This window comes from Indicator indicator, chromosome 1, assembly GCF_027791375.1.
Source record: "Indicator indicator isolate 239-I01 chromosome 1, UM_Iind_1.1, whole genome shotgun sequence".
NCBI lineage: Eukaryota > Metazoa > Chordata > Aves > Piciformes > Indicatoridae > Indicator > Indicator indicator.
This window is the reverse complement of record NC_072010.1, coordinates 36,826,164-36,843,390: the sequence shown is the minus strand read 5'-3', so window position 1 is coordinate 36,843,390 and position 17,227 is coordinate 36,826,164. Positions and strand designations below refer to the sequence as shown.

At 39.0% G+C, this 17,227-nt stretch overlaps 1 protein-coding gene across 1 annotated transcript in view; it reads right to left on the bottom strand.

Moving 5' to 3' along the window:
• PCDH17 (protocadherin 17) overlaps nucleotides 1-16,305 on the bottom strand; it is an 89,527-nt gene extending 73,222 nt beyond the window's left edge. The window contains exon 1 of the mRNA XM_054383347.1: nucleotides 13,684-16,305. Coding sequence (XP_054239322.1) covers nucleotides 13,684-16,305 — 2,622 coding nt within the window. The remainder of the gene's footprint in view (nucleotides 1-13,683) is intronic.
• Between the last annotated feature and the right edge of the window lie 922 nt (nucleotides 16,306-17,227).

The window sequence follows — 17,227 nt, the reverse complement described above, 5'->3', positions numbered from 1 at the left end:
ATTGACTAAGAATAAAAAAAAAATAGCTATCTTTCTCAGTAGGATCAATTCATCTAGAACACAACACACACTTATGTACATTGCATGCCACAGGTAAACTATGAACTCACAGGTGTTTAAGGATTGACTTTGACCTGTAAATTTTTAACAGCCTGGGAAAAAAAATGCTCCGGATTACCCCTCTCATTACATCTTGCTCTACTGAGACTCTGAAATCAGATTTTGCTGTTAAAATAAAGTAGATCCACACAAGAAATGTTCTTTGCAAAGATTCCAAGATTATGAAAAGTCTTCTTTCTGCTCCAAACACCTAGGACACTGCTGCAAGTTTTACCAAGGATAAAGAGATTGACCAAGAATGTTAATATTTGACTGAGGGGCTACTTAAAATAAAGTGATTATATTATGGATTTGCCTTTAATTAGCAGAATGCTCACCATGTGAGCATATTTTACAAAAGAGAATGCGTGCTATGGCAACTGAAGGATGCATTTTGATTTATTTATTTGTTTATGTTTTTATTTCAGTTTATGTATTTATTTCAGTCATGAACTTTCAATACAATAGTTAATGCAACCTGCAATAATGTCCACATCTCAGAGGTTCCCAAGACAACATTCAGAAGAGCTGGGGAGGGGAGGAAGAAAGTTTCCTTCAAAATAAGAAAAGAAATAAAAATGCAAGAGGTACAACACAAGAAATTCCAAATAGAAATTCATGCAAAGGGGAAAAAAATAAGAATAACTGGTTCAGATTGTTCACACTGCTCTTCCTGAATATGCAAACTACATAATGTGTAACACAGACTAATGCTGCTCCCTGCAGGTGGATCATGAGCCCACATGAAGCCATACCATGTTCCAACTTCAATGGAATTCAATATGGCTCTTAGCTCCAGAGAGTGATCATAAGATGCAGAGCCTTTGATTGCAGCTCTCCTGACTATATGCCATCAAAACCTGTTTTCAGGTAGAAAAGCTCATAAGGATATTAATTAGATTGTTTCCAAGGAAAGTTATTAATTTACATAATTTCAGGGCCATCTTAGGTTGCTGATGCTTCTTTCTAAATAAACACACCATTTTGCCATTGGGACTAAAACAAAAGCCATACAGTACTAAGGAACTAATATATGGCCTTCAGTTCACAGGCAACTTTATTACCTTCATCACAAATTCCTAAGAATGAATAAACTTCACTGTCTTACTTGGTTTACTTTAAATCATTACAGGCATATAGTAATGGGGGGGGAGGGAGAAGTATCCTTCTAAAATATTGTAAGAGCAAATTCACTTCCTACAAAAGTAGAATTAGGATCTTATTGCTAGGACATTGCATATCAAACTTCAGTCTAGAGACTTTCTGAGGTAATGGTATAGAGCCCTATTACTAAAGATTTATAATAAAACTGTTACTTTAACCCTAACCACAGCATAACAAACAGGACCAATATAATGTAATGATAATCCAAGCTACCGGCAATCTTAAGAATGTGCAAGGAATAGACAGATACTGGCAGGAATTAATCTGCCATTTTCACACATCTGCCCAAGGGAGGTATTGTAATTGCAAAAATTTACTCTTAGACTGCTGAGACTCATAGTAATTATGTTTCTTTTTTAATAGAAATAGCCACAGGTAGTAACAAATTGGGTTTTGAGATGGGGAACTGGACATGCATTATAACCCAAATTACTGTGTAATTGTCTTTATTATAAAATACTATAGAAAACCTGTGGCCCAAAATTTAAATCAGGACAAAACCTTTCATTTAAATAAAGTCATCTTCTCCCATGGCTGTTCAATATACATGTCTGTTTCTTCATTAACTGGTATCAGCAAGACCATTATGACTGCAAATAATTTATGTGAAGATCTTTGCCAGTGCTAAATACAATTCCTGAAGCTTGTATTTACTTAATGTGAACAGCTTTTTCTTGCTTTACTTTCATTCAAATAGGCTAAGTAGGTCAAAAACTAGAAATCCAGCTATTCTTTCCCAAGTTTCCTTTGACGGTGTAAGAGGACAAAGAAAAAACCCTCTGTGTGGTCTATGTATATTTCAGCTTGAACTGAAATTAAAGCTTTCTTTGAAATTATGGAAGCCTGTTTGAAACAAATGAGCACAGAAAAGTGCTTAAAACTAGTTATTTCATGCTTGTAGGAAATTATTATTTCATTATTCTTGTATTATTGTGATAATGAGATGTATGCAGTTGGGAAAGATCATATAAGGTGGCCAGTGACTAAATAATAAAATAAATGAATCCAGATACTTCTGCCTCTTGCAATACTATATACTGTTAGGCCTAAAAAGAAGCCACAGGTGGTTGAAATAGACAAAACACATTTACAGATTTAGGCAAAATGAAGACTATGCACCGAAAGAAATAAAACATAAACCATTTTGTTTTCCCCTCTGTTTCACCCAATGGCTATAAAACTGACTGCTGCATTCCCTGCCTTGGAGCTATGAGATGCAAATTATCATGTGCTTTTTAATACCTTACACAGCTGATGGAAGCAATTGAGTGATGATTATTACAAGTCACACAACTTATGCCTCCTTTTCATCATTACTCTCAACCCCTGAAGTCTGAAAACAGGATACACAGTTTTAAGCAAGATGTATAACTTCTACCATCAAGCGGAAAACGAGGTCTTTCCTTACCTATACTCTTGCCTCAGGAGAAGAAAAAAAAAATGACAACAGCATTTCTCTCTAAAGTTGATGTTTCCTAGGTTGCAGAAAAAGTGCAGACTGGCAACATCTTCCAAAACACTGTTACACAGCTATGTATGGATCATTCTCAATATGAAAAAAAAATTGTTGCTAATAATGCCTTTTATTCAGATAGATAGTCCTTTTGAATTCATGATGCTCTCTTATCCATGCATTGCCACATACGGATTCATACATACAGAGATATTATTTGACATGAGGTCTAAAAATTCAAATAGCTTCTGAGGCTTCATGTCTGCCATTTTTAAAAGGCTTTTAAATTCATTATTACCCAAGCACTCTAAATACCACTAAATTCTTCTTGTCACTTGATCCACTGAAATGATGAAAAGATCAGAAAAGACCACACTTGGCACTTTACAGCTGTGGCTGGATAATCTTGTTCACAATTATCAAAGCTGAATTGTTTTTATGATCTTCAAATCTGCATATCAAATTAGGTAAACCTACATACACACAAAAAAAAAGGCAAAAATATCAAATATTCAGTCATCGGGACTATCTCAACAGAGGACTAGAGAATACATTTGGAGTCTGAGTGAAACGAAGAGCCTTTGCAGCATTACAGTGTTTTTAAAGCAAAGGAGAGAAGCAACAGGGAGCAGTTCAGCTAAGACAAATCCTGGACTGAATTCTGCACGTGCTTGTGCACATCAGCAACTCCACTCCTGTGTAAGTGATCTACTTAATTCAGTGGTGCTATTGACCTAAATTAAAATACTCACTGAATAAAAGTTTTAAGGATCATGCCTTGAAAGACATAACACTAATATAGCATAAGTTAGTTTCCAGAGGCCTCAAAATTACTTATGTCCTGATTTAAAAACATGATCTTGTTCTTTCTAAATTTGTGGAAAAGCAGTGTTATCCTGAATACTGGCAGGAACAAAGCTTGAGTCCTGAATCTGAGGTGCGGTATTAAAACATTTTGTTTTTTCTGCCACCTTTACATTTTATAGATTTCTAACATTTCATTAAGAATTAATGAAAATATGATTAGCACACTTCAGCTCACCTGTTTTTTTAAGCTGAGTTGTAGCTAAACAATCTTAATTATAAGTGGTTGCTTAGCAATCAGCAGAGAACAAGACAGAAATACAGTAAGTAAAGACACTGACTGACATGTTCTGTGTCTGAATCATGGCATTCCTTGAGAACAACCGCATAGCACCAGACAAAGATTAAAACAAAATTCTATTAATAAAAGAATACCTATAACTGTATTTAGCAACAAATTATGCATTGAAAAGTTACAAATTGTGATACACATGTCTGCTTGACGTAAAAAAAAATAAAAACCAAATCCTTTAGCTGTTATTACAAATACATTAAAATCCTTCAAATTTTGATGAAGGCATTATTTACCTTTTGTTTTTAATTCATTTGTCAAGAGTGCCTCCAATGATTTAAAAAAACGGTATATATCTACAAAGCAAGCAAGAGTTTATAGCTTTGAAGACTTGAAATTGATTTTTAATGCACCAGCTTTCAAACACTACAAAGGCTGCTCTCTGCTGATAAAGACAGTAAACAAGAAATTGTCCTTTAAATGTTCCCTTTAATGTTTTTCTTTAATTAAAAATCAATCAAAAACATTTTAATATTAAAAATTTTAAAATTAAGACATTAAAAAATGTTTAGGGTTTTTGACACACGCTGCATTCAAACTAGAATGAACGCTTATGATGTTACTTTCCTTAGTTGTGTTATTGTAGATTTTCTTTGCACTGTAACATTGTTAATCAGGAAATAAAAACATAAAAGTAGTTTATCACAGCTATTTCTGTTGAGTAGAAATGTTAAAAATGCAATGAAATAAAACTCGACATTATAAAAGTACTGAAGTAAACCACTTTTTCAATACCTTTAGATTATTTTAATATATTCCTTTCCTCTAATCAGACCAAAGCTTATTTATGTAGATTAGTTACATCTAGAGTCTCATTTATTCAACCTGTATTTATCCTTTGATCACAAAGCTTGTTAACTTAAATGGTCTTTTATTGTTATGATTCGTTTTCCCATAATTATGCAGTTTAACTGCCTGATTTTTTTTGAATAAATATATGCAAACGCGCCAATCATATTCAGCAGTGTTATGCTGGATGTTCAATGAACTGTAAGAGCCATTTCAATACAATAAAACTGCCTGGAAGTGTTCCAGAGCAAGGACTGAAAATACCAGTAATCATAGTGTCACTAGAACTAGTACAGGCAAATACAAGCATGTCACACATGTATCAATAGATGGTCTGAAACACTGCCTGAAACTAATTTTGTATGTCTATCACTGCAAGAATTTACAATGCATCGATCAGAGGTCCCACCCACACAGCTGAAATTATGCATTTATATCTTGTAACAAGACTTTTCCTTTCCCCTTCACAGTCCTCCTTTGGCGTGCCATAGAGACGGCAGCACACAGCCACCCAGCAGGGAACAGGATGTGATTAGAAACTTTTCTATTACTGGTAAAAATATTCTACAAACCAGAGAAACTGTGATCTGATACATACATCACAAAGTCAGTTGAAAGGTCCATGGCTAAAATAAAATGCTGTTCATTTGAAGGCTTTTGCTCACCTAGATCGCTTACAGCGTGCTAAATTGAAAATAGATCAGCGTGGGACTGGTTGTCTTGAGGGCTGAAAGAGGAGATATGCCCTCACTGCACAAAAGCGAGATGCAAATTGATCTTTATGCTGTCCCTCTGTGCAAGTAACACTAATAATTGGCTGAAACTATGCAGTTATATCTTTATATGTAGAGGGACTCCTCAGTTTTGAGGACACATCACTAGATGAAAATTGGAGCTATCCTCTCATCTCAAGCAAGTGAGATGAGCTGATCTTCTGCTATCTTTTCTGTACAGGTAGCACCACTAACCACTAGAAGCAATTCAGTAGAAGAGAGAGATGGTTCTCATGTGATCTTAAAAGCAGGAATTGTATCAGCAGCCTTTGGGATTTAGCTAGAAAAATATATGACTGCTCAAGGAGCTTATTTAAAGCACTGCCTAATATCCTAATTAAGAGGGACATTCATAGGAATTTGCTTATTCTTTAATGTAGTACTTAATACTGAGTATTTTATCGAAAATGCTTAATAATTTAGCTTTCCTTTTTTTTCCTTTCTCTTAGGATTTGCAGTAATTAATCCAGAATCATCTTCTGTAAAAATAAAATAAAAAATAAATAAAATAAAATGTCTACCGCAGATAGAGAAACAAAGGTTGAACTAAAAAGATCATGACAAATATATTATCAAGGCTTAGAACACATCCTGGCTAAGATTTATGGCAGGGTGTACACTACTACATTTCATCTCACCATATCAGCAAAAGCAGCAACTAGTTAATCTCCTTGTTGCCCCCTTAAAAACATAACAAATGAAACACTTGAACTCAAGGAACTTTTCCCCAAAATCATTTTGCCACTCTCTTTCTGATGCTTTTTTCTTTTTTGTTTCTTTTTTTTCCCCTGTTTAGTTAATAGCTTGCAGTCCCCTGAGATTTTCACTTGTTTCCTATACTTTTGAACCCTTTAGCATTAATTTCACCACTTCTTACAGTTGAGGTAGAGATACAATTGAAAGCATAAAGCTCTCAGGCTATCTGCTGAAAAATTTGTCCCAACTGCTCTGCTCTGACCTTTTGACATGAAAAGATCACTTCTATACTTTTAAAGATAAAAACAGGACTGTGTTTCTGCTCCAGTCAACAAATCATTGTTTAAGTTCTTTCCACAGGAAATTCTTACCTGTTGAAAAATACTAGTTTTATGTCAAAATGTCTTTTCTTTACACATGCAGGCACTCTTGGTCTTGAAGGGATAGCCCAAGACCTCTGTCACGCATCCTATGTTTTCTTCAGAAAGAAAACAGCTATACATACACTTGTATATGTAGAATAAGTGTCTTGCATGGTGAAACCTAAAATTAATTTGAGAAGGCATTTTAATTTTTGTAGAAACAACAAAAAAAATAGAAGCCAAGGAGGATCTTTAAAACCATATATGTAAATATTATCCAGTGCATTAACGTTTATTGGGGAAACTTCTTGTGTGTTTGCTTTGCTTTTTTGTTTGTTTGTTTTGGGGGTTTTGTTTGTTTTGGTTTGTTTGTTTGTTGAATTTGAAAACAAAATCCCAACTTCTTTAGAGCCAAATAAAACTTGGGAAAAAATTTATTTTTTATGATTACATTATTGCCTCATTAAAGAAGCCAGGTTGAATTTACGTTTTCTTAATACCAAGTGATATTTGTGAATATTTCACACATCCCTCACTACCATGAGGCTAGTGGAACACTGCAACAGGTTGCCCAGAGTGGTAATTGAGGCCCTGGGCTCTGGGCAACCTGATCTAGTTGAGGATGGCCCTGCTTGCAGCAGAGAGGGTTGGATTAGATGACCTTTGGAGGTCACTTTCAACTGAGACCATTCTTGATTCTAGGGTTCTACGATTCTGTGATAGTTTCCCATGTAACATTATTTGCTTAGTTTTAAGATAATGCTATATTATGCACGCTTTCAAAAATATATGAATCCTTTAATATATATGTTCTACAAAATGTTCAATGGAGTCTTTGATTTCTTCTTTCATCTGCACACCTGATTATGCTAGGCTAACAGTAGGACTTGATGATCTTGCAGGTCTTTTCCCAACCTAAATAATTCTGTTTGTGTTGCGGTTCAAATCATAGGTCTTCTAAATTAAAGTAGCCTTGATTGTTTGTAAAGAGGCTGTAAGAAAATATCACAAAATGGTGAAATCTGAAAACAAAGGGCCGAATAATACCATACTTAGCTGCACTCTCTAAGGCTCTTAGCCACAATTTATTCCTGAACCACTGAAATCATTGATGAAGTCCAAATTATATTGATTGAAATATGAGTAAGAACAGGCTTTTTCATCAGCATAAGGATAACAGAAATGTGAACAAATGTATTGTTAAAAAATAACTCTTCAAAGGATTAGTCCTCAAAATGGCACTGGTAATCACAAATATGTGTGGAATTTCCCATTTAGTTGTGACACTAAGCACCAAGATGAGGAAAGCTCAGAAAACTTTGAGTTGTTGAGAACTGTGATCCAGTAAATCCTGCATGATTTGCTTCATGTCATTTATTTTACCTGCTAAATTAAGTGTCTTCAACTCTTGTACTTTATTAAAAAAGCATATTCTACACAGACTATTATTCTTGGTTAACAAGAATTTCTGTTCTGGCAATATCATTTTCTTTCTCATAATATCAATATTCTATTTCAAAGTCATTAATTTTATTGTTCTATATGACAGCATTTCATCTTGGAAAGTTCTTTAGATCTCATATAGACCTATATTTAAGGAATGATCTTTTTGATATAATACTGCTAAAACCAATATTGGCAAGGAGCTGAAGTTCAAGACGAGAGCAAATGTAACAGAAAACAGGAGCCTGATTCTACTTCCTCTGCTTATTTCAGCAGCCAGAGTATATGCCATAGTGAGCAGTATGCTGTCAAATCCGGTCCTAAATACATATACTTTGTGTCACAGTATTATGCAGTGATCTTGCACCAAAAAAAAAAAAAAAAAAAACAAAAAACAAAAACAAAAACAAACACAGTCCTGAAATTCTTACACAGTTGACCCTGGTATTGAGTTCATTGATTAAGTAAAACTAAAGATAGAGAGTGACGTAACACAAAATATTACTAAATGTATTTATACATTCACATTCACAGAAGATACTGTGAAAGATATTTAACCTTGTAAAACACTGTAAAAACTACTATAATGCATCTTAGCCAGGCAGTTCTTCAGTTTCATAAGATGACAATTTATTATCTTTAGATTATCTTTAGATACAACCTTAAGAATATGCAGCCACAAAATTTTGGGAATTACAGACTATGAACCTGCAAACTACAGAAGTGTAGAACTGCCCCAGTATCCTCTTAGTGAAGAATCTCAACTTCTGCTAGTTCTAGTGAGAGAGAATATTGTGTCATTTAAAGCAGAAAATAATAAAATAAAACCTCTGAATACCTCAGTTTTCAAACAGGAATTTTCTTCACTGAAAATGAATGCAACTTCTGTGAGGAAAGCTGCTTCTCCTTATACAGCAGCAGCCTCAGACTTCTATTTGCAATCTTAGTTAAGTTTCTCAGAGTGAAGCATGGACATATCTAAAGACAGTGTAGCATTAATACAGTTTATGATTTTTTATTTCCTCTGAAGACTCTTTCTTAAGTACTACTAGACACCAGGCAAAGAAGCTGCACTGGGACTTGACAGTAATCTGTTCACACATCATAAACATCAGGTGCCTGAAGTATTAAGAATGATCTGTACTTTATATTGAAATGCTTCAGGACTGCATAGTATAGCAGCTACGCTGATTTCCAACTTGAGACGTTCTTGCAACACAGTAATTCATTTTTACTTGTTTAGCAAAAGCTGGGGCCACTGTTTCCTTTATTCAAGGTCTGTCTCATTCCTCATACATTTACAAACCTCTCCAAGCTGCATCACAAATATAGTAATAAATAACTTCTAGGATGATCAACACTACTTGTATATGCAGATACTTTTCTACACTACTGTTATGTTCTTTTGAGGAATGTATTTCCAGAACCTTTTTTTTTTTTAGGTTTCCTCTATCTATTGGAAACCTGCAAACTTGTTCACTACAGGAAAAGCAAACTCCAAACTCATCAACTCAAAGCTTTTTGGTAGGAGAGACATGAACACATATGTGTCTGTTTGTACATGCAGTTCTTTTTTCAACCTCTGATTTTCAAAATAAAGCTAAATATCGTTTCTCTTAGATGAGTAGGTCAGCTTGATTTACTCAACAGAGTGAAAGGAACAGAATTTGGTCTTTCAGATCTAGAATGAACAGAAATCTTCTTTCAGCTGTGTAGAGTTTGTATTTTCTCCTGCTTTCCACTTCTTCTCTCCCCGGTGAAAAATAAGTTTCAAAGTGTTAAGTGTTTCAAAGATTACATGGAATTTTGAATCTAGCAATGACAATTGTATATCACTGGACTATATATCAAAGTTTTTAACAGACTTGCATTTGAAAGTGCTGTTTCCAAAGTATGTTTAGAATACGAATGCTGAAATTAAAAGCAAGGAAACACAGTAAAGTGAAGCTGTTGTAATTTCCCAGTATGCTATTAAGCATTGTTCTTCATACACACCAACCTCATGTCCACATCAAATCACAAATGGTCTATTTTTAGAGGCCCTACGCATTTCAGAGGCCTTAAGACTATTGCACCAATAAAAGCTGAAGATACATGGCCTCCATGGCTGTCCATCCAAAATTTCATACACATATGCATGCATATATGTTTAAATAATTTCATCTTTATGGCAGTGAAGAGGTTCATTGATTCATACGTGTTACACACACAACCATAGCACACAGCTGGATGCTATAAAGTACAAAGTAAACACATAAATTGTTAAACTGTGACTAATCTGTAACAGCAGTCACTTTAAAAAGAGGCAAGATTACATCACTCTTGCACAAATTAGGTGGTATTTTATTCAACTGTTGGTCATTTTGGGTCATTCTGAAACCTGCAGTCTCTAAATAACTCTCTACCCACAAGTATTGGTATAAATTGGGCTATCTGTAGAACAAAATACTACTAATGAGAAATAAAGGAATCATAAAGCCTGTTGACTTTACTAGCTCTTACTAGTAAGCAAAGCAGAAAAGAAAATTGTCATGCACTCCTAATAAGAGTGAGAAAACTTGGATCTTGCTGATAAGGAAATTATTTATTTGATTTTAAATATTTATAGATTCCATCGAATGTGCTAATCAATAATAGAATTTTTAATGTGTATATATAAATATATATATCCATAGATAAGTACGAATTTACATATATATACATATATATACACAGACACATAAAGTTTTAATAAAAGGGTTCCACTAGAGAACTTTGCCCTTAAACACTTGTTCAGAAAATGAGAGTGAAGTAAAGCAATTCTATTTTGTGAATTGTACACTGTGAGATTATCATGGTTCAGTAATATATCTAGAAAAACTAAAGTAAGAGAACATTTCCACCATCATTTACCTTTTCCTTACTGAGGCAATAAAGAAAACTGCTTTTCTGAATTGACTAATAGAAGGAGATGATAAAGCAACTGTTTGGATTCTGTGTGTTCTTTTCCACTGGCTATACCTTTGATTTCTAACTGTGCAATTTACTTTTCCAGACTCAGGTTTCCTGAAGTGAATAAGGATGCAGTAAACCCAGAGAAAGGGCAGACCCTTTACCATTTCTCCCTGTCTGCAGTCTGAATTTTACATGAGTCAGAAGTATAGAACCAGACACAAAGTAGTGTCCATAGTCTAAATGAAAACCTTTATATAAAATTTACTCCAAGGATGTGGGAATGGAGAACACAAAATGTATTTTAGTAATGCAGAATTATAGTGAAGAGGATCACATTTTCCCATCCAGCTATTCTTTGTCTGTGCCTTTCTTAAATAGAAACCAACTACTTCGTTTCATACTGTGCATTTGTTTTGTCAATACAACTACAAAATATAGCATCAATAAGTATGTTTGAACAGGTTGTTCACTAGGGAAAAATTAATCTTTCCTAATCTTCTGGCTGGACCATCTAAACATCCAAAACAGTCTGTGTTGGCAAAGAAACCAAAAACAAGATTAGATATACCAGTATGTGCTATGAGGAGTTATGGTTAACATTTCCCACAGTCACCAAAATAAAAACTCTTATAGAAACCACAACACACCTTTTTAAGGGAGGAAATTCCTCTTTTAACTTTATATAGATGTCAGAAAAAAAATCATGATTGATACTATACAGTAAACACTGTTAAAAAAAATAAATAAATAATATTTTCCATAGGGATTTTATACTACAATTAAATCTTTACTACTCAGTAGCACCAATACATGAATTAATTGCTTTATATAGACATTACACAGCTACAAAAAAAAAGTATCATTTCTGTCTTTTAGTAGCTATTACACTTGTAAGTAGGAAAAATGTGTGTGTGTTTTGTTTGGGTTTTTTTTAGCATTCTGACAACTCCATTTTACAGTAAAAAAAGTTGACATTACTTAAACAAGTGTCATTGAAAGTTATTTGTCTTTTAAAGCATGAATTATAAATCAAATTATTTCCAGTTGTGCCCTAACCTAAACTCTTTCCTGAAGCGTCACTTTTTGTTAAAATCAATTTCAGATTTTAAGTATTGCTCCACTCACCTAATTGATAGCAACACAAATTCATGATAGGCATAAAATGAAACTGTTTCCATGACACAACTCAGTAGCAGGTTGAGGATTAGTTCACAGCAGTGATCTTGCACAGAGAGTCTGTGTTTTTCTCCCCCCTTTTTTTGTTTTAATTTTATTTCCCAGTTATAAATACTCAATTTACAGACCATCAGTTACAGGAATTTTGGTTACTTAACCTGTCAATTACCAATAGCCACTTCTATTTAGTTTAAAACACTAAATGCAGCTGGCAGCTAGAACATTCAGTGTTCACAGACCGCAGGGTATGATAACTCCAAGGTACTGTGAATTTTCTTTTGGTACATCAAGTGTCTACAGTGCAACTTCTGTTCCACTTGCTGCATACACAAAATGAGTCTGTGTCACTTCTGATACACTCAGCTCATTCCCCTATGACTCAGAACAGCATATTAGGAGAACCACAGGACAAAGCAGATATGACATTTCAAATATATTTAATAGTCATTATCCAGAGCCTGCTTTCAATCCAAATGTGAAAAATCACTTTGGAACATACCTGTAGCATTCGAACATTAAGCTGCATTAATCATCAAGTAATACTTTAAATCAACTGGAGCCAAATTCTGCCGTCCCCTTCACTCTGCAAGTTCACCACCTCGGGATACATCTTCTGAGTTTGGACTTTAAACTACCTGCTAAAAATTAAGTCTGTCTTTGATTAGCACCCTATTTCCAATGGTCCAAATTCTGCTACTTCTCACATTCATGAAAGTTAGTAGAGGACAGTGTGGATATGACTGGCAGCAGAACGCAGCCCAGCTGTAATTTGCAAATGAGCTTTGGTCATTTTGAGAAGACAGAGCATGTAAGTCTTTCACTATAAAGCAATCATCAATATTGACTCAGGCTACTGGAAATCTGACTAGTTGTTTCGCTGTTTTATGACAGGATGTGAGTTTTGTTAACATTTAAGGGTAGGAGGGATTCACTATATACATTTTCTTTCTGTTTGACTAAGAATTTTCAGCACTTTAGGTTTGCTTTTTTATATAGGGAGAGAGGAGGAGGCAATGGGGACCCAATGATACTGTTCTGTATAAAAACAAAATAAATATTTATGCATATATATTCTAAAGAAAGAAATTTTTAAAAAAACAACAAAACAAAAAACATACATCTTGGAATGATAGCTCATATTTACAGATATGATTGGAGGGCTATAATACACTGTTGCAATAGATGTCCTCAGTGTGTAGAGTTTCTCCCACATCCTGTCAGTTACTGTAAAAGATGTAGCTCCTTCAGAAACACCCTTCCCCTTCTCCATCCCAAACCTAAGTGAAGTGAAACCTGTGGAAGCCCCAACCACTGCCTGATGATCTCCTGGGAAAATACCCCAGTGTGCCCCAAATATACTAAATGCTTGTCTGCACTGTTGCATGCACCTCATTTTCACTGCCATAACCGTTTTTGTTTTGGTGGGCATTTGCTTTTGAATCACACAGGAAACACCAGTGTGACATCAGAACCTGACCCACCAGATGCAGTCTGGTCCCACTTTGACTAAGTGCACCTCTCTTAGTGAGTTGTGTTGGTCCTTTCAGTGATGCCTTACAATAGATTTTACTGCAGACAAAAGGTAGAGTTAAACCAGTGTCTAAAGTGAGGTTCAGGGTATTTCTAAAAGTCTCCTACCTGAATTATGGACATCCGGCTCGGGGGAGCCTCGTTGGCGTTAGTCCCTTGCCCTGTGAAGCTGGTGTGGCAACCCACATGTCCCTGGGGTACAGTCAGGTTGTTGGAGGCGGGCTTCAGGTACATCACCTCTGACCTGGGAGAGCTGAGGGGCAGGCGGGTCTGGTAGTCAAAGTACATGGGTGAGGTGGCCAGGGATGGGCTGCTCACCACGTTCATGACATTGAGGGGGCCCCGGCTGTCCTCACCCTCACTGGGCACCAGCATAATGTCATTCTTGCTGATCTTCTTCTTCTTGCCCTTGCTCCCTCCACTGCCACTGCCTCCTCCTCCCCCGCCACTGCCTCCCCCTCCTCCCAGCTGAGGGTGGCTATATTCAGCAATGCGACAGTTATAGGTGCGTATCTCCTTGTTCTCTCGCTTGCACTTCACTGCAATGGTGATCATGGCAGCCAGCAAGATGATGGAGACAGTACTCAGTGTCACGATCAGGGGCAGTGACAAGTCCCAGTGGGGTCGCCGATGCTGCTCACCATTCACCTGTGGCTCCCCAGCCTCAGGCAGAGGCCCTGCCAAGGCCCTGACAATGAGCTTGGCCACCGCTGAGAGGCTGGGCTTGCCGTGGTCACTGACTTTTACCACCAGTTCAGCCACAGGGCTGAGCTCCTCCCAATAGGGGTGCAAGGTGCGTATCTCACCACTGGTGGGGTCCATCTCAAAGAGGTGCTCCTCATTGCCTTCTACAATTTCATATGTAAGGCGACCACTCTCCCCAAAGTCACTGTCCAGGGCACGTACAGTGCCCACAGGGTAGCCCACCCCAGCATTGCGTGGCACCTGCAGCTCCGCAGTATCATTGATAAGAGCGGGCAATACGATGAGGGGTGCATTGTCATTGACGTCAAGCACAGTGACGCGCACTGTGGCATTGCTTTCACGGTGGGGTGAACCCGAGTCTTTGGCCAGCACACGAAACTCAAAGTGCTTTGTCTGCTCATAGTTGAAGCTCCTCAGGGCATAGATAGCACCATTGGTTGGGTTGACGGAGACATAGGTGTAGATGGAGACATCGCCCACATGACTGGGCAAAATCGAGTACGAGACTGTCCCATTTTGGCCCAGGTCAGGGTCCTGGGCCAGGACGGAGCCTAGGTACTCTCCAGGGATGTTGTTCTCGGGCACCTGCAACACATAAAGGTTCTTGCTGAAGCGGGGTGGATTGTCATTCTCATCAAGGATACGGACAGAAAATGATTTGGTGGAGTTGAGTGGGGGGTTGCCCCCATCACGTGCCACAATGGTCACATTGTACTCATCCTGTGCTTCGCGGTCCAGGGGCCGGTCAGTGACTACAGTGTAGAAGTTGTCATAGTTCTCCTCCAGGGTGAAAGGGACTGCTCCAGGCCCACCACCACCACCCAGCACCCGGCACTGGAGCTGCCCATTCTTGCCCGAGTCACGGTCAGTGACCCGCACCAGGGCAATGACAGTGCCCGGTGGGGCAGCCTCACTCAGTGCTCCCTGGCGAACAGAGACAAAACCAATGGTGGGTGCATTGTCATTGCGGTCAATGAGGCGGACAGTGACCTTGCAGTGAGCAGGAATAGGATTAGGGCCCAGGTCTCGAGCCTGGACATCAATCTCAATGAGGCCACTCTCCTCATAGTCCAAGTTGCCCTTGACACGGATGAGGCCACTTTGAGGGTCAATGCTAAACAGGTCACGGACACGCTCGGGTGCATAGCCACTGAAGGAGTAGAGCACCTCTCCGTTGGTACCCTCATCGGCATCAGTGGCATTAAGATCGATGACAGCAGTGCCCAGTGGTGCATTTTCTGGCAACTCTACCACATAGGAAGCTGCCTCAAAGATGGGGCTGTTGTCATTGGAGTCAATGAGGCGCACATTGATTTGCACTGTGCCCGAGCGTGGTGGGTCACCACCATCCAGCGCAGTCAGTACCAGGGTGTGGTGACTCTGCTCCTCACGGTCTAATGGTTTCTGGATGACCAGCTCCGGAAACTTTGTGCCATCACCACGAGACTTCACATCAAGGGAGAAGAGGCCGTAGTCATCACGGGTGAGCAGGTAAGTGCGCAGCCCGTTGTCCCCAGCATCTGGATCATGGGCGCTGGTGAGGGGGAAGCGGGTGCCCGGTGCAGCATTTTCTGAAATGTCCATGTCCACTTGATCAGAGGGGAACGCCGGTGCGTTGTCATTCAGGTCCTGGATCTCCACCTTGATCATGCAGATCTCCTGGTCGTTGGCAAACACCTCGAGGGACAGCTGGCACTTGGCACTGCGCCGGCACAGAGCCTCGCGGTCGATGCGTTGCTTGGTGTAGAGCAGCCCGCTCTCTCCATCCACGTCCAGGAGGTGTGGGGCTGAGTTCTCCAGCACCCGGAAGGTGGACTTGGGGCCGCGGCCGGGGCTGCCGCCAGGAGCGCCGCGCTCCGCGGGCAGCACCCCGCCTCCCGCCGTGCCCGCCGCCAAGCGTGCATCGCGGCCGATGTTCCCGATCACCGTGCCTGCTCCCTGCTCCTCCGGCACCGAGTAATTCAGGTTCTTCAGCGACAGGGCGGGAGCCCAGCAGAGGAAGAAGCAACAAATGGAAAGGTACATCCCCGAGCAGGGGTGGGGGAGGCAGCAGCTGCGGCGACGACCAGGGTTGTACCCGTCTTCTCTGCCTCCTGCGCTGGGTTTGTTCTTCCTCCTCCTCCTCCTCCTCTGTCGGCTATCTCCTTTTTCTTTCTTTTTTTTTCCTTCTCTCTCCCCACCCCTGTATTTTAAGTTCCTGAACCTGTTGCTCTAAAACATCTGCAGAGACACAGGATGAGAGGCAGCAAATAGACCATGTAGCTCAGGGGGAGGAAGCAATCGGGGGGGTCGGGAGGGAGTGGGGGGGAGTAGCTTTGGCAGCGTTTTAGCAAGCGCTTGCCGTGCTTGCAGTCCCCTCGCAGTTACTTCGGCTGTCCAACTTCGGCAGTGGGAGGGTTTCAAAAATCAGAAAATTCGCAAAAGATCTTCTCCTCCGGGCAGGCGAAGCGTTCCGGGTCCTTGAATCCCCGCAGATGTACAAAGGATAATAAAAATAATAATAATAAAAAATCGGCGGCAGTGGCTGTTTTTTTTTTTTTTTCTAAAAATGATCAAAAAGATTTAAAAAAAATGCATATACACAAGAAAAGGGGGTGGTCACAGGTCTGCAAACAGGGGTAGGAAAGCTTGTTAGCTACTCATCGCTTGTGATGCGATTGATGGTGTGGAAGGGTACGAGAGAGACAGAAGGGAAAAAAAAAAGTCTCGGCTTGTTGTTGAAGCCCTCTTCGTGTGCAGTGAGAGGCAGTGAAATGTCTGATTGCACCGCGGGGTTGTTGGTTTTCAGGGAGTGTTTTGCTGCATTTAGAGATCTAATCTTGCATTGCTTGCGGCGGAGAGCTGCATCTCGCTGCCATCGGTATTTCCCCCCTTCTCTGTCTCGTACACCCTGTTTCCTTCCTGAATCAGGAAAGGGAATGAGGATTGCAGGGCAAGAGGGGAAGGC